The following is a 27,149-nucleotide window of genomic DNA, read 5'->3' as shown; positions in this document are numbered from 1 at the left end:
GCAAGAAAACCTGTGCACCTGTGGATTTAGTGGTGCATGAGGTCATAAACTGCAAACTTCTTGGGTCATGAGGTTGGCAATTATACATAAGCTCCTAATATCCATAGGACACCAATGGTGTGAAATTTTTCTGGAGTTATAGTGCAAGCAAGTTTTCTTTGTTTCTCAGGTTTTGTTATCTCCTGTTGCTCAAATCTAGGACTGCAGCTCAAGAGAGGACAGCCTGTATACAGTATGTGCACACTGCTGAGGCCTCAGCACCTTGCAGGATTAAGGCCTCACTGAAAAGCTGTTTGTCTGCTCTAGTTTGATAGAACAAAGTATGGTAAGAGTACTTAAACTGTCTCCAAACTACTGAAGTATAAAGCAAAATACAGAAATATTAAATACAATAGCAAATCAGATCACTTTCTGATTTTGTGGTTTTAATAAAAAAAATAATTACAGAAACAATAATTGCTTTTTATTATTAAGCTAGATTAAAATGGAAGTTTTTAAGTAATTTTAATGAAAAGAGATTGCTCAAAAATATTTAAATTTTTAAAAATGCCAATTCTCACAGCAAAATCACAGATTTTTTTTTTTTAAACATATCTTTGTCCCTGGTTAGGCTTCTGAAAATGTGAGGTCTGATTTCATCTTTTCACTTGATTTCTCTACTGAAAGTGAAGAGAATTGAATTAAATGTGAACAGGAGGTTGTAGCCATACTATTTATAGTGGTTTTGAGAATTCTTGAGGAAAGGTGCTTTCTATGCTTCCAGTTTTGTTCATGTTCAGCTCTTGATATCAGAGTCAATTAAGATATTAATACACTTGAAAATATGATTGAAGAGTCATTGAAGAGACTGGTGGCTGGCATAGAGTTAGATGGTTTTATCTTTGCTTTTATGATTAAATTTTTAAGTGTCCTGCTGATATTCAGAACTGATAATGTAAAACATTCCAGTCTTCTCTGCTGCATTGAACCAGGGGAGAGTAAGTAGTCTACAATAAACATTTTCATTAAATTATGCAAAGGGAGAATAGAATCTGTTTAACCAAACAATACAGTACCCTAACACAATATTTAGCTGCTTGATCACACAGGATTATGGCTGTGGCCTTCAGGAGAAACCCTCAGCTATCTATTTCTCTATTTTGCTGCACAGTAAGTTCTTTCAGCTCAATTTTTTTGCATTAATGCTTATTTTATTGATCTGAATGAATGAGGCTGGCATAAAGTACTGGAATATATAGCATGAATACTGAGTAGTTTCAGTTGTTCAGATACTTATACAAAGGCTATCAATACTGTACATGGTGCAAAACAAAGACAGAAGTTTTAAATTTCTGTGATTCTGATTGAACAAAACTCTTGAACATACAAATAATCACATTTCTATGTGAGAAAGTCCCAAGGTAGTGATACCCTTAAGATACAAAAACTCATCTGACTTCGAAATGAGAGAATGCTGGAATATGGAGAAGGATTCCAGTCTCTGAAGTTCTGCCTTACCACAACAGTGGATACATTTATAAACTAGAACAAGAAAATTCTTTGAATTCAGATACTTAAAAACTTTGAAATTATATATATATATATAAAATATAGATGATATATAGCCTGACTGTTGTGATATTCCAGGGAGAGATGCAACTCTGAGATTCTATTAATACCACTCAAGGGGTTTCTTCCTGTGCTATGGGGAATGTCTCCTCATTTCCTCTAATTTTAGCTGTGCTCACTTCACCTGTCATTCCACTGACAGGCTGGCCTGGTATATCTAGAAGAAATGTGCTGTGTGCTGTTTCTATAAATGGCCAAAGCCCCGTACCATGTGTAAATGAAAATATTTGCATATTCTGATCCTGCAGAGCCAGGATCAAGGAAATTTGTGAAGTTGTTAAAGCTATCCCTGAAATATGATCTATACTGGGAGTCACAGCATATTTTGAGTTTCAAATTCTTCCTCCAGCATTTCTCTGAAATAATTACAAAGAAATGAAGCAGCAATCAATAACTATGTCAATATCAGTGGCTGTGGGATGTAACACATTCTATGCATGCTTCAGTAAAAACATATGAAAAATAAGTATAGATAGTTTATACATTTTTATGGTTTCTTCTAAGACTCCTGATTGATGTAAACTGGAACTTCGCAGTTCTTCATGTGGCCTCAATGTGCCTGCACATGGAGTGCTTGAAGAGCTTAGACTTTAATTGACCAAGATGACATTTAAAATGTAAATAGACATAAATGCAGAATGATTCCTAAAGTTTTATAAAGTGTATGATAGGCAGTTTGCTCTGTCTCTGTATTATTATGTGTGATACCAAATTACAGTGGAGAGTGCTATTTTAGAAAATAGGTATAGATTGGTGTTGAGTGGATTGCTCTGAAGTCTGGCCATAATACTGTAAGTCTTTTCACTCAGTTAACTTTTTCACTAGATTATTAGGATCTTTACAGCATCAGAATATACCCCACAAATGGTAAAGTTTTCTTTGCTAACAGTAATCCAGATCTGCTGTCACAGAAAAGCCACACTCATATTAATCCAAAGTTCAAAATAAGTTGTAGCCCACATGTAAAAATAGCTTGTATAATTTTGAAATAAGTTAATGCAAATTGGAATCTTAGAGATGTTACTTTTTCCTGTGCACCTGTGAAATACCATTGTGATTTTAAATTTATTGCCTCTGAACTGTGTCACATGTTAGATGAAGGAGAGATTTAGACATGGTTGGTGGAGTTGTAAATTAATGGGTCATGCAATCTCTGTGACTACAGGTTTGTCACACCCATTATTTTTCCATCCAAATTTCATCTTTTAATGCAGGAAATATGGTTTGACTTCAGATTTTGTTTGTATCTAGTAGCACTTAATCCTCTAGATTAAGTTTTTGGGTATTTTCTTGGGTTTTTTCCTTTCCTTTTTTATGTGGTTTGCTATGTAATTGGTGTTGTTAAAGGCAAAACTTCTTCTATTACACCTACCAGTTTCTCTTCTGGGTTGGCAGCATTGTAAATTATTAAATAGAATTACAGACAGTGTCATGATAAGTTTTAATGTGACAATGAAGTGAGAGCATTGATCTTATGTAATTTGAGTCAGGAAAATCTGAACAGGTAAACTAATTGTAATTTCTTACAGCTGAATAGGAACATAAGTAATATTAGTAACAGAAAAAAGGCCATCTGGTCCAGCTTGCCTGAGTTTGTTTGCCTGGTTGATCATAATCTCAACCACCTGCTTTTCCACTGAGCTCTACTGCACCAGCCCTATCTAATTCCAGAAACAAATGTATCTGTCTCTTGTACACCTTTATAAATCTTTCCTTGTAACTTTGAATATTCAGACCTTATGTGATCATACAGCACAGAAGATCCACAAAGTCTCAGAAGAGGTGAGACATGGTAGGTTCTGTATGTTCAATAAATGAACAGAAAGAAGTGCTCCTGATCTAAGGGTTTGAATCTAGTTTCAGAGGAAATATGTAGATGATTAGAAGCCCATTGTAATAGAATTAGATTAACATCTATGCGGTGATATGATTGCCCTAGCCAGTTGCAAAATGCAGATGTTTATTTTGCTTTTACATTTGGAAACAGACACCTGTACTATTTATAATCTGTACTGATGTTATGCCAAAACATTTATATTATTATAGCCAAATTTTATGTAGACAATATTGTCTTTCTTGCAACATTAGTGGGGGAATAAGAAGAGTATTTAGTACTCTTAAACTACAGTTCTTTTTGGTTAGTAGCAGAGGAGGTAAAGAATAGGCCTGTGAAGTAAAATTTTCTAGTCTGACCATGTCTTTCAATTCCCACTTGCTTTATCAGACATGCTTCTTCTCTATGGCTGGTTGTGGTTAAATAGTTTGGAACATTATTGAAGTGGGATTAATATTATTTAAACAATGATTTAAAGTTTTGATCTGTTTTTGAAAGATCATGTCTATCTTTATAGCCTTCAAGTTTTTTATAAACATATGTGAATTTACTGTTCTGATGTATTTCAGCAGTTGTCTCTACATTAGGTTTGCTTGTGTTTCTACAATGCTTCCCTGCTGCCTTTTTTCTTAAATTCTTCTTTCCCCCCACTTTTCTCTGCCTTGAGGTGAAATTAAGAAGGTTTCTGTGCTATATCCATTATCTTAGAAATTGGAACCTGCCAGTTATACTGATTTGATTATCTATGTCCTGATTTCCTAGTGTAAGCTCCTAGCAATACCTTTGGAGTTTTGGCTAAAGAATATTCTTTATAGCTGGACTGGCACAGCTGTGCTCTGCTTCCCCTGGGCACTGTTTTGCTCCTGCTTAGTGTTGCTGAGATCTTCTCTCAAAGACTAATTTAGTGGTGAGATGAATACAGGGTAGTTCTTTAACTTAAAAGGTTTGAAACCTCCCATGCTGGGTGTAGAGATAATGCGTACTGGAGTGCACATAAAATGTCCTATGAAATTACACATAAATGTGTACTGTTCAGTATGTCTTAACACACTGTAAAACTTAGTACTTACAAGTATGTTTTCCATAAAACAATCAACACTTTTCAGATAAAGATTCTCTGTTTCCCTCTCCTCCCCTGCTCATAGTAGGTGGAGATTGGCTGTGGAGTAATAGGACTTTTTTGGTAGACTAGAATTGAGATTGGTTCAATCTGCCTAAAAAAGCCAACAGCAAACTCGTTTTGGGTCAGTTCTTTTGTCTAGGAATGGATTTTAGCCAGAGATCTCAAAGCAGCAAAAAAACCTTCTATTTTTATATTGAAAATGAAATACACTACCCTTGCCAGATAATAATCACACTATATGGAGTAGAGGAGCCTGTTTTTCTTGGGCAGATCTGTTTCCTATATGCAACTTCAGTGGTTGAGGTACGCCTGCAGTCTAGTGTCCTGCACTTCATAGCTTTAATGCTGACTTTTGTGTGATTAGAAAATACAAGGTACAACAGTTGCATCCTGCTTTGAGCTTTCAGTCTTAGCTTGTTCTATAGCTTAGAGCAAACAGATAAAGCATAAAAAATGAATTAATTAACAGTGGGATGTGTACAAATGTCATAATTAATCAGCTAAAAATCAATCTTATTTCTATACTTGCTATTTTCTGTCTCTGAAATCCTTTCCTTTCTGTTAACTCTGGTACTAATTATCCAGCCACTAGCTATTGGCCTTTAAAGTCAGAAAATGCAACATCATTCAGGAGACATGTGGCTGCCAAACCCAGTGAGCATGTAGGAGGAGTGCCTTTACAGGTCAAGTGCTAGAGCTGCTCTTTGACAAATCAGTCTGAATTAGCATCGTAGGAGTCTGTTGGTATTCCTGCTCCCCCGCACCTCCGGCTTCATCTGTTAGTGCTTGGTGTTGCCAGCCATTGTTTTGCACTCCCAGACCTTCAATCTGTTTCAGTGCTTGCTGGTAGTGCAGGAGCACCTTCAGCTCTCCAAACTTTGACCAGAACTTAGGCACATGTTGAAAGAACTCCATACCTGAAACTCTGCTGCATGTGGCTTCAGCTGTCTTCAGCTAGTAATCATTTATCAATATTTTGGGGAAAGAGGAAATGTAAGTTACTTCTCTCACTGATATTTGGGTACTGATACTCCCGATATTTGGAGTTCAAGAGTTAACACTAGAAGCAAGGGGCACCCAGTAAAAGGCTTTCTTACAGACTGTTTTATGCCTCTTAGCTAAATGTGAGCATGCTGCTAGTATGTGTATCCCTATGGATGGCTCCAATTAGGACTACCTATTTGTGTAGTCGTAATTTAGGCTCATGTCTCTTTCCTGATGAAGAGACAGGACAGGGAATGTTGGGAGACAAAACCTTAAAGATAACATTCTGGTGCTAGAGGCATCCTCTTGATAATCCCAGCTGACACATTTAGGGGTGCTCTCTGCCAAGTAGATCCCAGCTCAGTGGAGTATGGAGGCAAATTTGTGCCTTTCTTTTCTACATTTCTATGGAGGTTGCCTGCTTTGACAATTGACTGTGATCTGCTCTCTTTATCTAATAATCTCTCTAAACGGATTCCATGTCCTTCTTGTTAGAATGATGAACTAAAAAGGCTATTAAAGTTTTAGCACGCTTAATAGTGTCCAAAGCATCCATAACAGATGGAGCCATAGGTAATTACTTGATAGGCACAGAGGATCTATGGTCAACCATATCATAAGATGAGTGCTGACAACAATGGTCCAAATGTAGTTTGTGGAAGGGCAGGTCTCTTTTAGCACACATCACGTATGCTATAAATGAAGTGGATGGCTACCAAATACAATGGAACTACCACTGTTTAATAAGCATATGGCCTTCCCAGTATCTCTGTAAATTTCTGTAGATTTTTTGCAAATCTAGTCTGCGTTTTCACACATCTATCATTTGGGAACTTAGCTAAAGAAGTAATTTAAAACACTTTGGAAGAGAAAAGTGGAGAGCCAATTCTTCTTTTATACCAGAATAAATTGACTTATCAGTGTTAATTCTTACTGTATTTAGTTTGAAAAAAATGACCAACCAAATAAATGAATGCAGGAATTCAACCTGAAAGGTAAAAGATACATGAAGGGGCCATGGATATTTCCTTTGAAAAAGTATGTTTATGTTTATGCTTTTATGTTGGAAGACTTGAAATCATTCCAGTTCATACTTTTTTTTTCTTTTTTCACCTTTGTGTGTGTACTTCCCTAGTATTTTTTGAATGTATTGTTCTGAGGGAAAAAAAAAAAAAAGTAAGACTAATGTGTCTGAGTTACTATCAATTATTGTTTTCTTCCTAATATCCTCCAGCTTTATGTTGCTTTAATGTATGCACATTCAGAGTTTTGAACATTGTGGGAAAAGGTTTCACTGGTATCCATTCTTGCCATAAAGTGCTTCCCTTCTGAATATTGCCTGCCAAAGTATGTGGTATCCTGCAGAGCAAGAGGATGAGGACATGGATTGCAATGAAGCTGAACAGTTTGCACTTCCTAACAGTGACACCAGACATCAATCTTTTATAAAGACAGCCCAGAATACAGGAGGAGAACTCTCAACCCCACTCCCCCACACAAAAAAAACAAAAGGAGAATTATCTCTTTTTTTTCCCTATTTCATTTCAGCAATTTCCTTCTAAGATCCTCCAAGATGAATATGTTCTCAAATTGCATAAGCTGACATTTCAGTGGCTGAGACTCTTTTGGAGAAAGAAAAAAAAAATAGAAAGAATTGAATTAAAACTTAGTTTTTAGGCTTTTTAAAGTATTTTTTTTCCCTTTTAAGATTTTATTTAATTTAGTCTCAGTTCTCTTTTTATCATCAGGCTAATTAACACAGTGCTAATTTTGTCACAATTAATGTGTTTCAACGTTCATACAACAGTTTGACCTCAGTAGTCAGTACCCCTAAGTCGTACAGGTTGGCAAGTGCTCAGAACTAAAGACTGCCGGTGCTGTAATTGGTCATACTGGGAGAAGCTTGAGTCAAGTCTGCAGCTTGTATAAAGTAGAACAGACCTATAGGAGTCATTTTGAAACAGCTGCTGGGCATCTTCTTTACACAGAAAGTTTTTATAGGTTTTATTTTAATACATAAATGTAACTTCAACAGCACAATGATTTAAGTTGTGAAATTAATGAGCCATATTCTCCTCTTTGTAGTAAAAAAGGTGCAGAAAGAGCAAAGTGCTGCAAAAAGTTTCTACATCAATGAATTTCAGAAGTTAAAATATGGTGTGTCACTCAGTCAGGAGGCTGGGAGGTGTAAGGTGGATAATTCTTGCTATAACCAGGAGGAACCCTCATTGAATAAAGGGTATTTGAAAAAACTTGAGGCCAATATTTGTGGGAAGTGCTTGATAGGGCTTGGGGCTGGGTCTCAAAGAGGATTTTATGCTATAGTCTGGTTATCCTTGAAACTGCCATGACACCATTTTATTCTTTTTTTAAACAAATCAGAGCTGTTTTAACACTTTTACACATAAAGAATCTGTTATGAAATCCTTAACAACTGGAAAACAGAATCAAGCCTTATACACATGTGAGAGACAAGTGAGAGTGCAACAGCTGCTGCCATTATGGTTCCTGATGGTCTAGAGCTTCTACCTTTGTTACAGAGATTGTCCAGAACTCGGGGAAACAAAAGCTTTGACCAGCTGCAGAGCTGCTCCAGACAGCTAGAGCATTTGAAAATTAGCTTCAGGAAGGTGTGAGAAATAGGCTAGTCAGGCAAGTTGTTGTAGCAGAATTTTTGTGAGAGACCTACTGTGGACTGAAAGACTTGGCAAATGTTCCACTATTTCCAGAGTTAACTTATATACACAGCGCTAAAACTTCATCCCTATTGTATTTTTCTTAATTTTTTAGATTTTTCCGATTTGTCTTTGTGGAAGTGTCCAAATCCAACAATTCCATCCTAAAATTTCTTTGGATCATTTATCTTCTCAATATCTTTTCGCACAAAGGAATGCACGTTCCTTTTCTGTTACAACTATGAGTCAAGTCAGAGATTGAGTCACTATTATTTATTTCTGAATCTTACCTGATAACTTTTATTCCTTTGTGGCTTTCCGTGGTGTATGTAGAAACAGACTGTTCAGTTCCTGGAAACTCTATGAAAAGCTCCCAGGCTATGGGTTAACAGTGTCCTAATGTAATAACTGGGATTCTTACTCTGATTTACATGGATATAACAATGCTGCATGAAGTTTGACTCATGCAGCTCAGTTTCCAAGAGAACTGCTCCTACTAGTTCCAAGAGGCTGAATCTTTGGGTATGCTGTGGCTTTTTCTAGCCTTTCCATTGATGTCCCAGGCTTAGGAGGACGCCAGGAAATAACATAAGGCACGTATGGGTTGAGAGGACCATTATTTTTGACCTGGCCAGCCTCTGCTTTCCTAACCACATGATCTCTTAAATATTTTACAGATTCAGAAGTGTATCTGAGTGTAATTCCCAGTCCCCTAGATTCTTACTAGAAGGGGATAGGATCTGGGCTGTTGTTTATTCTGGGTAGCATGTGTAATACTTTGGCTTATCTTGATTCTTCCCACGTTTCCCCAGACCATTCTGCATCTTAAGTTTTGCAGATCATATTGTGGAAATTTTTTTGTGTGGGAGCAGATTTGTGTTTTCAAATGGTATGGCAGCAGATCAAGCAGGAGGTTTTGGCTTGTGCACATATTCTGGAGGCAGGTTTTGTAGAAGGTTGCTCGAATTTTTGGCTTACAAACCATGGGAGTGTATACCATGTATTACTTGATTACAAGTTAGCCCACTCACTAAATAGTTTGCTGACCACATAGAGTAACATAAGAATCAGGCTGAAAAACAGAGATAATCCTGACTAAAGCTCAGAAAGAGCACATCTCAGATCCCAGAAGGATCAGATGCTGAACACCAAGTGAAATTTACTAATTAAACTGCTGGGTTGTGATCTTATAGAGACCACAGGGTGTCTCTTGGTAGCATCGTTTTCTTTTGATACTGGCTTTGTGGCAGGCTGTGTGATTGTCTATCTTGGCATTACCAGGGTACCACAATGTGTATTTCATTGCAAAATGACAGATGAGAACTAGATAATACTGAGGCTAAAAAGATGTTTTTGAGTTTTTCCCTTTGTCCTGACACACCGGCTTGATGAGCAATGGCTAGTATTTTAAACAGTGGTGGAACTCCTACTTTCTAAAGGCTGAGAACTAATCTGAGTTGGGAACATGCACAGATAGGTGCTTCTCAAGAAAAATGAGAAGAAGAGAAAGGTTAAGAAAATCCTTTGATGTTCTGCAGTAAATCAAGCCTAGTTCACCACTTGAACTCAGGCCTCCTTACAGCCAGTCTTTTGATTTACAAATGTGATTATCTTGAGAATACAAACTGCTGAAAGTCACTGTAGCCAAGGCCACAATTTTAGAAAAATGTATCTTATAAAAAAAAAAAAAAACAAACAAAGCAAACAAAAAAAAGTGTGCATTTCCCTATATACATGCTTCCTAGTGTGTGGTATATAACAGAGCCTTCCAGATAAATTCCTTGGATGTAGTTCTGTTCTCATTAAACCCGCACAGCTCTGTGCTAACGCTAACGTAACCGAGGAAAGAATTTTTCCTATAAGAATTATATTTCTAATAAGCAGGAAGCAGAGCTTTTTGGCAAATGAGCTATCCTGCAACTCTGCCTGAAAAACACTAAAACAAAAAACATAAAGCAAAATTGGCTCAGAAGAGTCACAAAATAGGGGCTACAACATAACACTGAACAGGAGAGTTCCGCACAGTTCATATCTACTTCTGTTGTGGAGATGATAAGTAATCTGTTAGATTCTGGTTTTATGTGAGGTGGATCTCAAATAGGTCCCAAAATACAGTTTTTTAAACCAGTGTTATTAAAACAAATCTGGTAATTGTCCTTTTCAGTAACAAAATATAAGTGGTACTGTACTGCGGGGTTGCTCATCCAATGCAAGTGTAGAATCAAAGAGAGAACGAGTTCTGTGAAAGAGTTCTGCATGAGAAGGGATTTATTCAAATTCTTAAAAAGCATCAATAGCACACTAAATTGGGAAGAGCCCTTGACTCCCTTGAAGGCAGAGGCCCTGCAGGGAGACCTTGTCAAATTAAAGGTCTGGGTGATCACTAGCTACACTAGAAAGTTTAACAAGCACAAGTACTGGATTCTATACCTGGACCAGAACAACCCTGGATGTACAGACAGACTGGGGAATGAGATGCTGGAGAGCAGTGCCAAGGAAAGGGACCTGGGGTCCTGGTCACTGTCAGGTTGCACATGAGCCAGCAGTGCCCTGGCAGCCAGGAGGGCCAAGCATGTCCTGAGGGACATCAGGGACAGCGTGGTCAGCTGGGCAAGGGAGGGGATTGTCCCTCTGCTCTGAGCTGGGGCGGCCTCACCTCGTGTGCTGTGGGCAGTTTTGGGTGCCACAACATAAAAAAGACATTAAACTGCTAGAGAGTATCCAAAGAAGGGCAACGAAGATGGTGAAGGGCCTTGAGGGGAAGCCATACAAGGAGCAACTGAGGGCACTTGGTCTGTTCAGCCTGGAGAAGAGGAGACTGAGGAGAGACTCCATTGCAGCTATGACTTCCTTGTGAGTCAGAGTAGAGAAGCAGACACTGATCACTTTTTGGTGACCAGTCATGAAGCTCCATCAAGGAAGGTTTATGGTGGGTATCAGGAAAAGTTTCTTCACCCAGAGGGTGACCAGGCAGTGGAACAGGCTCCCCAGGAAAGTGGTCACAGCACCTGACAGCGTTCAAGAAGGGTTTCAGCAATGCTCTCAAGACATATGGAGTGATCCTTGGTGCTGTCCTGTGCTGGGCCAGGAGTTGGATTTGATAATCCTTGTGGGCCCCTTGCAACTCATCATATTCTATGAACACATCAGTTAGAAGAAGGCAGTAACATAGTGAGTAATCAGTTGGGGGTTTTTTGTGAATCAGAAAAGGTAATAGTTTAACAGATAAATTATTTAAATGCTATGTATTTTCCTCTCTTTTATCTTTTTAGGTAGGATTGAAATGCATAGAAAATGGATGACAGACATTTCTACCTTCCAGGCTGTTTTTCCTTCCTCAGTCATCCTGGGGTTTCAGCTAATTCTGACTAGAGAGAAGTAGACCCAGGAGATTATCCCTTTTTCATTGCTTGTAGGTGAAGGCAGCACAGAATACCTGCCTCTGAAGCCCTGTGGGTTACACCTGCTTTAGGAACAACAGATTCCATACTGGGGTCAGCTGGGACCATGCCATCTTCTAAAAGATGGTTAGCATAGCAAAACTGAAGGCTCTGTTTAAGTTTAAGCTGAAGGGAAACTTTCACTTGTTCTTCTGGCTACAGTCAGTGTATACTGTGAGAGAATGGAAACTTTACATGACTAATCTGTATTTTTTTTCCATATTACTTAAGATCCAGGTTTAATAAAGCTTGTATGCATATTTTATTGTAAGTTCATTTCTATTTTTTTTAATTTACTCAAGAGTCATCAAATCTGTACCATTTTACTGATTCTGAAGATTTCATAAAATGACTGTTTTCATTGAAATCACTCCTTAAAATGACTATAGGTTTTTATTGGTATACATGTTTTCTCCTGTTGTTAACCAAAGTGTTTTGGGCTATGGAAATCACTTCAAATTACTGAAATGAACAACAAAAATGTCTCATTTTGACACCTCTGTATTTTGTATTCTGCAAGAGGAATCTTATGTGCACAATGAACCTTTCTTACTACTAAAAAAGAAATACTTCAGAAGCAATGAAATATGGCTCAGGCATTGGATCTTAGAGATTCATAGAAAGGAACTTGATTAGTAATGAAAAATTACTTTTAAATTAAAGAAAAAGTAAGCCTTAGTAAAATCATTGGTCGCCTTACCAATATGATTTTGAAAGTGTGTGAAACATTACATTTTATGAACTAATTAGGAGGAGGAAGGAAAGAAGAAGTACAAAAGAAGAATAACATCAATAATAATTCTTCATTTTGGAAAATCCAAAAAAGAAGATAAATGGGACTGCTGAAAAAAAGCCTGACTCCAGCTTCTTGTTAGCCAGTGCTTAATTGCTGTTACAAGGCTACTTGTAAGTTCCCTCAAAGCCAGGCTGGTTACCTCAGGTTCTCATTTTCTTTCTTCTAATAACAGAATTTATACATTGAACTAATGCTTAAATGACAAATCTTCCTTTTATTTTGAAGTTGTAGGTACAAACCTCTCAGCTGCTTGTCGCTTACTGATTTTTGCAAGTGCACGTCTGATTCTGAGATGACGTCAAAGAGACTTAAAGAGCTAGAATGAAAACTGAAGGCCAAATCATAACCTGTCCTTCATTCAGCAGTTTCTGGGTAGCACCAATTTTCCTTCATCACCTAGCTACATGGCCTCATTTTTTTGTATGCTGGGATTACATGTTGATTCTTCAAATTGGGTGATGGATGGAAATATTAATTGATTCAGTAGGTTGTAATGACAGTAATAATAATAGGAATAAATTCAAAAATTTAAGTACCAATTAATTTAAGTACCAATTCTTTATACTCCAGTACCAAGATGCAGTTGCCCTGTTGTTCTCCAGATGAGAATAGCTCATCATGTCTCCATCCATTAACAGGAAATTGGAGAAAACCACAACAGGAAAGGAGACCCTTGCTGTCCTGGGTTATAACTTGTATAACTTTCTTCACAACTACTTGAAAAGAAAATGCTACCTTATCTTTACTGACTGGTAGTTCTTCATAATAGCAGCAGATGCAGAGGTTTACCGAGACCAAAGTGAGTCTCAGGAACTTTAAGCTGGTCCTACTGTGAGCAGGAGGTTGGACTGGAGACCTTTGGTGATTCTCTTCCACCTGAATTACCCTATGATTCCATGAAGTTCATTCTCCTCAATCAAAAATAGGGGGTTTGTGTATAGTGTATTGAAGTTATCTATTTCTTAAATTGTATTTAACAATCACATTTGAATTATGAAACATCGAACATTTAATTAGAACACTGTCTCAGTGGCTTCTCCAATTCCATTGCCTACTTTTTTCCTGTGGCTTCACAGAAGGATTTGATAATTTTATAAAATGCAGTAATACTTCCTGTGTTCTGCTTTTTTTTTTTTTTTAATCTGTGTAGGAATTGGCTCAAACTTGCTTTCTTTATTGTTCATTAAGAGACCAATACATATGAGAAAGTCTGTGTGGAAGAGTCTTTTCTAATTTTATTCTCATTCAAATAATTTTTTCATTTTCTTTCAAGTTATCATCATTAGAAATGAAAAAGTGAAACCACAAGTCTTCTGTGGACACATACAATTTCATTTCTCTTGTGGGCAGTTGGTGAGCAGTCAGCTTTATTCCATGAAGAATGCTTGGTCTGTTTCTTAGATTTGAGAGATGAATTTTTGGCATTATAGTTGTAATATTTTTAATATACTAATGCTTACAGACTCAGTTTTGGGATTATCTATTTCACCCGTTCATGTTATTCTTCTGCTTCAGATAAGAAGTTCTTGATTATCAGTTTCTTCAGATTAATTTTAATAAATTTGTTTTTCCAATTGAGTCTGCCTATTTCTCAAAGGAATTTCACATAGTCTGTGCCATTGGTGTCATCAACTGTTTGTTTATCTCCCCAGTATTCCTGTAATGTGTTTTTAAATGATAGATCATTTAAGCTGGCTCACACATCTGAATAACTAACATTGTACCAATATTTGGTTACCTTATTCCACATGCTTGTTAATGTAAGAGGCAGTTTAACTGAAAAATGAATCCTAATAAAATGCCATTTTAGTAATTCATTTTGAAAACCATTTGACCTTAACTACAATGAAAGTAGACTGTAAAAATCATCATAGATTCCCTTCCTTGAACTTTTCATAATGCTGAAAAATGACTGAGGGAAAGAAGAAAGATCCAGTTACTGTACCATGTTTGCACAGCTGTACTTCATTGAGTGGAGGCTTGTGTTACACACAGTTTGTGATAGGAAGTAATGCTTTTAAAACAACTAAGGAGACAGGTCTTTAACCTCCACCTTTTCAGATGCTTTTTTCACTCATTTAGCTTCTGTTGAGGTCTTGAGAAACATTTCAAACAGAAATTATTGAATACTGAAGCTCACCTGAATAATTCATTTCCTAGTGTGTTTATTAGGCAGAGATGCATTGAGATGAGTTTGGTTGGTTGGGCTTTTTTGGGGTTTTTTTTGAGAGACATCCCTAATTATTGATTAGTGAACACTTGTTCCTTCAGGAACAAATGCATTTAAAGAAGAAAAAATTCTTATTAGTGTTTTTGATAGTTGAAATTATGGATTTATTTCAACAATTTAAAGTATTTTTAAGGTCCTAGAGGTAATTAAAAATTATTTTGTGATGTTAATTACCAAATCTTCAAAAATTATTAGATTTAAAGGTCCCAGTTGCTAGCATACAAGAACTGTTACCTCCTGTTGCAAGACTATGTAGTCCACTAAGCAGTAAAGGTGCCTTCAGATTCATCAAGAGGATTTTTTTTGCCTTACTTTACATTGGAAGTACATGTTAATCACCAGACCTAAACTGTTTCATGTAAACTTGGGTGCAAATAATTAGAGGACTTTAGTCAGCCACTATAAAATAGTTTTCTTAATGTGATTCTAATATCTGCCAGAGGCACTTCTCTAATGGCTCTGGTGAAACAAGGTCAGTGCAATGGGAGTGTGCAGCTGGCAGACAGCCAGTCAACTCTTAATTTCTGTAATCAGCTGAGGCTTCATCCCTTGAAATACATGAGACCTTAAATAAAGGATTATGATAAATAGGCATTATTTGGGCTATATTGACCATGTGGCTTTTTCCTTTTTTCCATAATTAAGGTAATCCTTATAACTGACGGCCATGAATATTTTTAACATCCCACTTCACACTGGCCAGATACAGTGCAGACAGGCTACCCAGATCTGTATTTGAGTGAGAAAATGTCTTGAAATATAATCAGGATTTATAACTATTCTTCATTTCAGTGCATTAGAAGTGACATGACTTTGGAGGACGTGGCTGACACTGGTTTTGCCCTTATTCCAACTTTTTTTTTTTTTTTTAAACTGTAACAATAGAGCCACTTCTTTCCTTTGGCTGGGTCAAGGCTTCCCAGCAAACATTTTTTCCATTTGTCACTAGTGGGCAGGCAGTGGCTGTGTTTTGTGGTCTGTGGCACAAGTGGGTTGAAGATTCACACATTCCAGAAAAATGTAAGCATAAAAGCTGAGACCGGTTAAGCTATTTAAATTTGATGCACACGATTTTTGGAACATTTTGTGTCCTCTTCTAGTCTTTAAGAATATCAAGTGTAAACATGCGAGCATCCTCAGTCTTTGTCCCTCTGAATCCCATACAGAGCTCCTACTGATAACATGAATCATTTTATCAGAACTCAGATGAGGCTTTCTGGCTGTTCAATTCTCATCTCACACATCCTTCTGCGCTTCCAGCAATGATTTTAGTTCCTGCTACAGACTCACCTTACTTCAGCATGAAATTTACTGACTGTGTGCGCTGACAGACATGTAACCTTGCCTACACAAACTCAGCTTTGAGCATTAGGTTTTATCATTTTATGTTCATGTAAAATATCAAAGTGTAAATTGGAGGATTAGCTTAATAAAAAAGGCCTAGGGAAACAAATGTTTCTTCTCTAGCACAAACCTCAGAAATTTTGTCTTTTGCAGAGGTTAATATACTGTGGGCTGCGCACCAAGTACACCATAGTTCAGAAGATTACAACTTATTCACAGCCTTGAGACAATCTGTACTGCAGAAATACACCTCCTGGGTAAGTTGCACAAGATTTGACAAACAAGTTAATATAAAAAAGATTCAATAAAAGTTAAAATATAGTGTTTATTTCCCTTCAAAGAAAAGCATATTTTTTTTAAGATGTTTGACACTGAAGGCGCAGAAGATGAAACTGAAGAATCTGATAATCCTAAATTTTAAAATATAATCACTAATGTTGTACAGCAAACATGAAAACAGTTAAAAAAGTTAAAGAAGGCTAACTATATAACCCTGGATTTATATTTTCATAACTTTTTGAGTAGAATGGGAAATTTTCATTCAGCTATTCATATATGAATACAGAAAAAAAGCAGAGTATAATTCTGCTGTTTCAGAATATGTCTGTTTAGCTAAAAGGAGCAGGGAGAGAAATCATCATTAAAATTTTCTTTGGACTCACAAATGGATTTATTTGTCTCTGCTCATTCATGTCATATCAGTACTCTTATAGGTAAGAGCAGTATTTTATATAGTGTTACTTCAGATAAAATTATTTTGAAATGGTGAGATGTGTTCATATTCAGTATTCATATACAGATTTTAAAAAGTATATTTCCAAATGCATTCATAAATATAATATTTAGGGTTTAGTTCTGCACCCAGACTAACTGCTGATTTCCTAAGTTGAGCCCTCATGTTCTCTTTTGACTGGTTTTTTTTATTCAATCTGATTGTAGTTTGTCTGGTTGTCTGTTAGGAAAATGAATAACTTAAAAATTTAATTTTCAGAATTAGAGTTCAAAAGGGATATTAAATGTATTCACGTATATAAATATATAAATATAATTATATAATTCTATATATTCTCCTATGAGGAATCATATGGGTGGTGAAGGAAACCCACAGTCCTTTGGCAATCCCTCTATCCTGCCTGTGAGCAAATGACTCAAAGTCAAGAGAGTATGCTCACCCATGCAAATCCAGTATAACTCCATTAACTTCAGTAAAGTGGATTTATGCTTATGTAACTGAACATGGACTTAATCTCTAGTTTGTAACTGTTTTAAGTGCATGACATTAAATTAAAGTGCTATGTTCCAGGGAAATTTTCTTCTGAAAATCATGAAGCAGTACTATTTCTTAGATCTTTTTCTTAATGTCATCTATATAAATGTTTGTTGTTTTTTTATTAAGAAAATGATCATCTGATGTTAGCAAGATTACCTAGAATTGAAATTACTGTAATGAACAATAGCGGAAGGGATGTCTGTGACAACCCTGCTTCCTCTGTAAATACTGCTGTGTTAAAGATTTAACCTTTGCCCATTTACCCATTGGGACCATATGTGCAAATGCTTAACAAAAACAATAATTCAAAAAAGAGAAAAAGTCTGTGTGCACACATACGGGTGTGCATATGAGAACTTTGAGATCTTTGTCTGATGGCATGATTTTGAAGATGATAGCTCAGAGAGCATAAAATACTTGGAAGACCAAGATGTCTGGCCACCTTGGATTCCAAGGACCATCCTCAGGACCACACTGGTATCACTTGGCAAACAATATATGTGCATTTAAAATTCATATGCTTTGTGCAAAGGGAAATGAAACTAGGAATACATGGTACTTTTGTGTGCCAGGTTTTTTTCACGAAGTATTTGATATTAGCCAAAACATATGGTTAATGTAAATACTGTTTTGCCTCCTCCCTGAACTTTTCAGACATACACACCAGTTTTCTTTTTGCAACGCCTTATTGTGCATGATTACAATTCTTGCTAAGTCTTACAGAACTGCTATTTTTTGGACTGACAGTTTTGTCCAGAACCATGGATGGATCTGCCTTGAAGCTGAAACTCAGTGAAATCCTTAGTTAATCTCAGAGTGATCTGATCTTGTCGAATGTGTACCATACTGTTCAATGAGTTTGACATCCAATTTTTGAGAAGCTTATGGTGGATGGCATGGGATTATGTGACTGTTCTGCTGCCAGCTCTGTTGTATTTAAGTTCAACATTGTAAGATAAATAAATCAGCATATTAATCCATGACTGAAAAGATACGAAATGAAACAGAATAGAAAAACATGCTTGACAATCAGTGGTGTGAGATGTACTCCTGATTTTGGAATCGAATGTATAGTGCTTCATGTTTTTTGCATACACAGTATTTCTGTTTCTCCACTGGAGGGGCCATGGAGAAGCAAATCTACTGTGTAGACTGAGAGATACTGTTGAGGCCCATTTAGTGGGAAAAAGATGTCAAAAAAAAAGTATATTAATATTTAAGAAGAAGACAGCAAGCTAAAGCAAGATAATACTATATAAATTAATATATAAATGATGAAACAGTCAAAGTGCAATTGTGAGAGATTTGCACATACACTTTGAAAAGCTATGATTTAATGCTTTGAGTACCATTCTCAACTTTCCTCTAAGGGTAAGATTTAATTGCAAATATTAAATCCATAATAATTGGATCTCTTTAGGCAGTACATTTAGATAAAGTGGTATAAAAGCAGTGGAAGCATCTACATACAAGTCTGGAATTGGAATAGGGAGCACAGTTTTCAGTACAGTCAGTCACGTCTTGTCTAGTGAGGAGCCTTCCAGGTCTGGGATCTGTAAAAAATGGGTGGGCTTTTTTGAATTTTTTTTATTTTATCCTTGCCTTTAACTGCTGCAGAGTCCCCACAGGAGTTCCTGCCCACACGAACTTGCTGTCAGCAGCTGTCCTGCAGCCCCCCGTGCCCCGCAGACCCTCTGCAGCTGCATCAGCAGGTGGCCCCAGAGACCCGGCATGGAAACTCAGTGCCCCTGCTGAACCTCAGGAGTTTCATTGCACTCCCTTTCTGTAGTGGAAGTGGTTATAACCTCTTACTTACAAATGGGAGGGAGAGAGGAAGAGATGCCCACATGGAAGTGTAGGCAATGGACCTTCCAAAGGGGCAGTGCCTTTGGAATGGAGGCCAACAGCTGCAGTGCAGCAGCCTCAGATGCAAATGTCTCTGTGCCCCCACTCTGTGTGCTTTTCCCATCAGCTACTGTAGCACTTTCCCAATCTCTGCTGCTGAATTCACAAGTGAAAAAAGATCTGTCAGTGTGATAAAAGTTTTCTTGTACTTTTGACCAGAAATTCCATTCTGGAGCCAGGCAAGCTTTTCCTCTACAAATTTGTTAAAGCTGGTACATTGCCATGAAATCTTTTGATTTGGTGAATTGGCATTTCCAGTAAAGAACTGTTTAATGATGTTTTTTCTTTTCCTGAGATTGCTCTTCTTGTTTCAGTGAAACCACAAATAGGAAAAGTCAAATCTTGGTATGGATTAAGTTTTCCTTTCTCCCTACGAGTTCTGTAGATGATCTTTCAAATCCTTTCTGTGCAAAATAAAGCTTACACTGAAGAAAATGCAGTTAGTAATGCATTCTCCTTTGACAGTTTCAAATTTACCTGTAGATTTATATAAAATTTCCTTCATCCCACCACTTAGCAGGGAAATCCTAGTACTCTTGTGAAAAGTAAGTTAGGAAATAAATACGAAGATGATCCTTCTTTCCTCTTTGAGTCATCTGTAAATACCACCAAATTGCTTCTGATACTTTTAGGGAAAAAGCATATAATTTTTTAACCCTGCTTTCAATCCTGTAACCACTTGCATGAATAATCTGAAAACCATCTGGTCTGGTTTTTTTGGGTTTTTAAAAATCAATTTCCTCTCCATTCCTTTTCAAAAAAAATCCTGCTGTTATCATGCCATTAGACAGAAACTTAGTCCCCCTCTACTACCTTTTAATTCCTTTACTTCTTAGAAAGCAGCTTCCAAGACAGAAACAGAAACGCTCGACAGGTAATTTGTGGGGCATCTGTGATCCATGAAGCCTTTAAATGTAGATTTTGAAATCCCAGCTGTCGCAGCCCTGCCAGGTGATACTGCAATGGCTTCAGGGTTTTGTCCTAGTGTTTCAGACATTGTCTGGTGTTGAAGCCAGTAGACTAAGGTGATATTGCAAGGTCCTAGTCCTCCATTGGTTTGTCACATGAGATGTGTCTGCGGTGACTTTCTTGAGCGCATCAGACACATCACTGGGGTGGAAGTGCAGTTGTTTCACAGCCTCAGTGTTCTAATCTATTGGGCAGCCCTGTTGACTAAGACTGAGAGAATACTGGTTTTACATGCTATGTTCAGACCTACACTAAAGAAATTCCTGGCCCAGGAGGCTTGTCATGGCTATTGGACTGCATTCTTGGATGTTAAAAGATTCGATTTTTTTTTGAAAAGGACAATAGTAATTTGGAAATATATTTTTCTAATTTTCCTGTGCTTCACAGGGAGCTCTTGTTGGCCAAACAGATATTCCCTGAGTGCTAAAGAGATTTAAAATTTTGAAGATACCTCTGCTGCTGTTTAGCTTAGGAAAAATCTCTGTCTTTTAGAGAAATATTAAGTTTTCAATGCAGGTGACATAACAAAATGTCAGGTAAAAGGGAAAATGGAAAGATAAGATATTTCAAGATTTTATTTTTTCTGAAGAAAGCAGACTGACTTTTAACATATGAAGGTCTTAGAAGTTTTATTCTGTTGATCAGCCAGTTAAGCAATTAATTGTGAAATTCCTAAGACTTCATCTGTATCTCAGATACCAGGATTTCCCAAGTAAGCAGTTTTCTGATATTTTTTTCATGCTAGCATGTTTTTAGGACTTAGCAATATATTGGGACTTTATGGGAGATGCCATGAGAAAGTAAAGGTAAGAATTACAATTAACATTGAAAGCCAAGTAAGCTGCCTTACCCTCATAGTGCTTATGTAGGGAGTTTGGATGGAAAACCTATAGTTATGAATTTGCACCTTGCTTAATCTGTGATCATTCTTCCCTATATGGCAACCCTTAATGTCAAGTCTGTGTTGCTGTCTGCTGCTTATGGTACACAGCATAAACATCTAATACCAGAATTTATGAATTCTTATGTTGGATTTTGTACTTCCTCAGTTTGGCTTGTGGGAAATCACTTTTGTATCAATTTATGTCTCATTTGCTATAGCGCATCAAGTAGTAGCATAATAATCACTATCTATGTCTGCATTACAGATGTATTAGAAGAAGCAAGTATATTGTGCAGTGCTTTGAGCTCCTCATAGTACTTCATTATATCACCATTAATTTAGAATTATATATCTAATGTATGTTTTCTTTCTCATTTTTCAGATGTTCAACTTGCCCATGGCTCTTTTCATTCCCCCTTCAGTGTTTGCTGTTCATTTACAGTTTAATCTGCTTTACCAGTTTTGGATACACACAGAGGTAAACCAGGTTTTTAAGCCATACCTAAACAGTTAGCCTGGAGCAGTGTCTTGGAAATCCACTAGCAGCTGATTTATTGTGTAAGAAAAATCTTTGTCTGACTTCTTTAAGGAGAAACATCTGTTCATTTTTATTCCTTTTTCTGAATATATATTGCTAAGTTTATAAGAAGCAATGAGGCCAGTTGGTCCCAATTAGATTTAGGAAAAAAAAAAAAAGGTAACTGTAAGGAATCAAAACTTTTTGCTATTTTAATACTGTATTTTCCTATCTTGCAGCTTATTAAACATTTTTAGCAGATACTGAAAGTGATTTCATTTCTAGGATAAATATTTTAGGGAAAAAAACCCAAAAGATGGTGCTTCTTAAAAATCATTTAGAGTTGCAACTGAAGTTAGATATTGTTTCTTTCTTAGTGCAAGTAATTCTCACATGAAGAATGCTCCATGATTATCTGATGGCTATTTGTTTATGACTACACCACTTCATTTCTGTTTTGTGAGTGTATAGACCATATCTAGTTTACATATATACATGGTTAATAACACACTGTAATTAGCATGATGTTTCCCACACTTCTCAGGTAGTTCAGTGGCCTTTGCCTTCTTCCTTGCATTGCAATAGAGATATTTAAAGATACTTTATAAGTCAGTAACATATTTGTCAGTAGCCCCAGGTGGGTTGTGGACTAATTATTTCTGTGACACTTACTCCTTTGTTTAAACTGCCTAGGCAGATGCCTTTTCCTCTCTAATTTCATGATGCAATATATAGGACAGTTCTTCTGGAAAGGAATTTTGTTTTCTTGATCTGATATTTTATGTGATTATGTTGTTTAAATTTCAGATTTTTCTTCTATTTTTTCACTGTGTTTCATTAAAAAAAGAATTAAAAAATTAAAAATCAGATAGTTATGGTGGACCAATAGCAAACTTTGATTGTTGACATTTTGTTTCTGTTGGACACGTTTTCTAAAATCATTACCATATGTCTGATGATCTAAAACACCACATGAATAGGAAAGGCATAGATAAAATGTCACACATATCACCAGAAGTGGCATGAACTGAAGCAATACACATTTAAACTTTTAAAAATATTTTGAAAAAATTCAAGCACTCTTTGAAACTATACCAAATGAACACTAGGCCTCATATGGTAGCAAAGTTTCTTTGACCATGCTTTAAGGCTCTACAAATTGGTTTTAGTGTGCTCTGCCACAAAAAAAATTATGATATGCCTCATCTATGTCTTCTCTGGTGTTTGAAGCCATCTCTTCCTTGGCTGAGAGGTTTCTAATGTTCTGCTGTGTAGCAGTAACTCAATGAATCTCAGCACTGGTGCCACAGTGCACGCCTAAAGTTTCTAAAGTGAGTTTCAGAGGCTTATGAATTGCCTGTGTCCCTCTAAAGTGCTTATTCCTTCATAGGGCTTAAAAGGAATTTCCATAGCATATGTGCAATGTGCCAAGTTTAGACACGAGTCTAAACAAGAATGAATTTCAGTCTCAATGAAAAGATAAGCACTCCTTACTATTAAATTATTGTGCTGGTAGAAAAACAATGGATCTTTTGTATTAATCCAGTTGATCCACTCATAGAACTTTGCTTACAAGGGAAGTTATTCTTAATGTTGATATTGTTGATTTCATAGCACAGCTGAAATCAGCTGAAATATGTTGGAGTCATGCTCTGAGGTCAAAAATTATGTCAAAATAGAAATAGGGTTACACCATGTATTAGCAGATTTCCTGCTCTCAAGGGCAAGGCATTGACAGAAAAAAAGCAAGGAAAGGAAGGGAAATGGTATCAGCCATTCAGGCTTATGTTACCTTATATTTTTTGTGAAATTAATAATCATATTTTATGAGTATTCACCATTATGTGGGGTTTTCTTTGCAACAGCTATCACAATTTAACCGTTTAAAGCTATTGCTGTTCTTTTTTCCCTCTAACGGTTCTTTTCTGAATTTTAATGATCCTAATTATCTTATAAAGATTATATTAGTATGAAAATCCTTTCTTCAAGTCTCTGTTTCTGTCAGTTTACTAGCATACAGAGTTTGTTCAGGTCTGTAGCCTGGGGTTCTATAGCAAGCAGTGTCCTGTCTCAGTAAGTGTTGCTAGTCCTTGCTCTGAGAGCAGAAACTTATCATCCCCCAGCAGCTCTGGTGTCCCCTGGGAGCCCATTCTAAGGGTGCTGTTACATGTCCTTAGGCATCTAGGGGAGATCCACTTCATTATTTCCATTCTGCCAATGCAATGTTATAGTAATAATAGTTTGCTTCTAAAATGAAGGACTGTTTTTTTGGGGGCTTTTTTTTTTTTTTTTTCCCAGATTTCTGGAAATTGTTATTTCACAACTTTTGATTGCACATCTTTCTCTTTAAGAAAAAATAAAGAGAATATACTAGATAGTCAGAGGAGGAAAAAAATCTCTTTCCCTTAATAGATGGTGGTTTGCTTTTTTTTTTTTTTTACACAGGACTTGAAAGTACATGCAGAATTTTTTGGTTTGTAGAAGAAAAAAAAAAGGTGTATTTAAGTAATAGGAAAGAATTTAAGTACGTATAAAAGTTTCTGAGGGAAGATGTTTTGTTTTGAGAATAATTTAAATTGAATTCAGTAATTACAAAAGAATGATCATGCTGTGCTGAGACTTTCTATGCCGTTTTTCAGCCTAGAGCAAAAGCTTAGGACCAAATACAATCCCTGGTATTTTCCTATACTTAAATTTTACATGTGTCCAGTGTTGTTTTAAACAATATTAAGAGATGTTTCCTGTGCCATAGCTTTGACCTGTCTCATTATTTGTTATGTCAGTTTTTGTCCAGCTTTATTACCAGCAGATCAGACATGGTCTATTTTATTTTAACTCAAGTGACTCGTATATTCTTGTGGCTACAGTATCATAAAGATCAAAAGTACACATTTGTTCTACCTCATTTAGACTTCTGTATTTTCTACATGCTTGATATGCATTAGTTTTTGTCATTTTATATGGAATAGTAGAGCTCTATAAATCTTATACAAAAATTATACTATTATTGTGGTTCTGGATTCTTTTACTATTGTTTATTATTAGAACGGGCCATTGATACAGGAAAGGCATGCCTGAAATTAATAAAGTTGTGTATGCTAGAGTGAAAATACAACCTTGAGACTTATGTCATGCATTTGTGTTCAACTATTTTTTTTTTTTCTCTGCATCCTGGATCAATGGGCCAAGACCGGAGATATGAGATTCAAAGCCGAGTGCCAGGTCTTGCATTTTGATTACAGCCACCCCATGGAGGGCTACAGGCAGGGGGAAGAGTGGCTGGAAATCAGCCAAGCAGAGAAAAATATGGGGGTGCTGCTTGACAGCAGCTGAACATGAGCCAGTTTGTGTGCCCAGGTGGCCAAAAAGGCTAATGGCATCCTGGCCTGGATCAGCAATAGTGTGGCAGCAGGACCAGGGCAAGGATTGGCCCCTGTACTCAGCATTGGTGAGGCCATTCCTTGAATCCTGTGTCAAGGTCTGGGTCCCTCACCACAAAACATTGAGGTGCTGGAGCATGTCCAGAGAAGGACAATGGTGCTGGGGAAAGGTCTGGTGCACAAGTCTTACAAGAGCAACTGAGGGAGCTGGGGGTGTTTAACCTGGAGAAGAGGAGGCTCGGGGGGGTCTTATTCCTCTCTACAAGTGCCTGAAAGGAAGCTGCAACATGGGAGCAGTTTTCTTCCCTAGGGCAACCAGTGGCAGAACCAGGGGAAATGGCCTCAAGCTGTGCTAGAGGATATTCAGGTTGAACATCTTGAAAAATTTATGAATTGAATGTTTGGTTAAGTATTGGAACGGGCTTCCAAGGAAGTGGTGGAGTCACCATCCCTGGAAGTGTTCAAGAAATGACTGGACATGACACTCAGTGCTATTGTTAAATGATGTGGTGGTGTTCAGTCAAAGGTAGGAGTTGATGGTCTTGTGGGTCTTTTCCAACCTTAATGATTCTATGAATATTGCACCATGTACATGACAATCTGAAATTCTATCAGGATTTTGTCAAGGATTTAAAATAAATCTCTAAGTAGCACCAAAGCATTGAAATAAATTCCTAGTAATTTATTTAAATGAAAAATGAAGGAAAAAAAAGATAACTCAAGAAGACCCCTGAGGAAGACATTTGACAGTGATGGGTTAACTATCGGACTTGATGATCTTAAAGTTCTTCTCTAATCTAAATGATTCAATGGTTATGTGATCTCAATAAATCACGAAAAAAAATTTTTTTTGTTCTATCCGGTACTGTTCAGGTCAATTGAATGGTTCAGATCTCCTCTTAAATAGTCTGGGAGAAATGCGTCTGTGACGTGACAGATCATTCTCATCTAGATCATAAGGGAAGTAAAAAAATAAAAAACTTTAGTCAAAGGGCACTAAAAAACTAATTTTTCAAAAGCCACAGAATGTTTCAGGACTGTTACTGACAGACAGAAATACTCCATTTCAGTTTATTTTCTCAGGTGATTCAGAAGGTCTATGGCTTATATTAAACTATATCCTTCCATTATGCATTTATTACAACCAATAAGTTAGGTGTGTTTATAACCTGATAGAGACACCTGTGAAAAACAGAAATTAATTTCTGTTGGTTTAGCTGTAATTTTTATGAGATGTCAAACTGTATTTAGAAAGTATCAACTGATCCAGTCCCTGATGGTAGTAATTGCAGCAGCAGATTATTCCTTGCCTATTTGATCTTTGACATGTATTGGTTTCTGTTTAATTTTCTAATTTAAGGAAAGAATATGATCTACCCTTTAGCATACTCACAGAAGTCAGATTTTTAAGGCATCTCTTTTCACCTTGTTTAAATCTTTTTACCTCATCCTGCTCTGGGAGCAGAAAAAGGTGAGCCACAACTATTAACCATATAACATGGGTGAAAACAGGTGAGGAATGGGAATAATTTTAGCAAGACCTCATGCAGACTGGAAAGAGAGGCATAAAATTGCTACAGATATAGAAAAAAATACAATTGGTTTTAGCAGAAAACACCCATTAGTAAAACTGAAACTTGCTGAGGAAGTGTATGGTATTTTTCAAAAGGATATTTCTCACTTATGCACGCACATTGTGTACTGGTCTCAGTTTTTGTCCAAGTCTTCTTTTACATTTGGCTTCTGCTCAGTTTTCTTTAATGAAAAGCTTTGGAAGAGAGAAATTGTGAATTCTTCCTGCTTTCATGTCCTGCACAGCCCGTTTGGTTCCCTGAGTTCTGGTGAGCTCTTGTGGCCCAGTCCTTAAATTCTTGCATCAATCAGATCATACCTAGGAAGATGGCCAGATTCAGAAGAAAAACCTGTTTTGTTTGACTTAATTTTCCAATAAGGAAATTAAACGAGCAGATTGAGGTGCCAGGTAAAATTAAGGAAAATAGATAAAAAGTATAGATAAGTCCTTCTAAGTAGCAGTACACTTGTGATTGCCATCATATCAATAGCAAAAGCTATTGTTGAAACTCTAGAGGAAGTATTTGCCTTTTCAAGCAGAAGCTGTTTGAGACAAAAGTCTATTGGGTGGTGAAAGGATTGGATGAAAGAATCGTAATTAGAACACTGTGATAAATAA

General features: G+C 36.8%; 1 protein-coding gene across 5 annotated transcripts in view; it reads left to right on the top strand.

The window, feature by feature from the left end:
* AGMO (alkylglycerol monooxygenase) overlaps window positions 1–27,149 on the top strand; it is a 185,292-nt gene that overhangs the window by 60,967 nt on the left and 97,176 nt on the right. For 4 of the 5 annotated variants that reach the window (XR_012054533.1, XR_012054534.1, XM_072925563.1 and 1 more), the window contains exons 4-5: window positions 16,188–16,291; window positions 21,444–21,539. Coding sequence is in view for 3 of the 5 variants with exons in the window: in XM_072925563.1 (XP_072781664.1) it covers window positions 16,188–16,291; window positions 21,444–21,539 (200 nt within the window). In the remaining 2 variants the exon portion in view is untranslated. The remainder of the gene's footprint in view (window positions 1–16,187; window positions 16,292–21,443; window positions 21,540–27,149) is intronic. The other variant, XM_030264752.4, reaches the window with a different exon arrangement.

This window comes from Taeniopygia guttata, chromosome 2 (assembly GCF_048771995.1).
Source record: "Taeniopygia guttata chromosome 2, bTaeGut7.mat, whole genome shotgun sequence".
In the NCBI taxonomy this organism is placed as follows: Eukaryota; Metazoa; Chordata; class Aves; order Passeriformes; family Estrildidae; genus Taeniopygia; species Taeniopygia guttata.
This window is presented reverse-complemented; position numbering and strand designations above follow the sequence as displayed.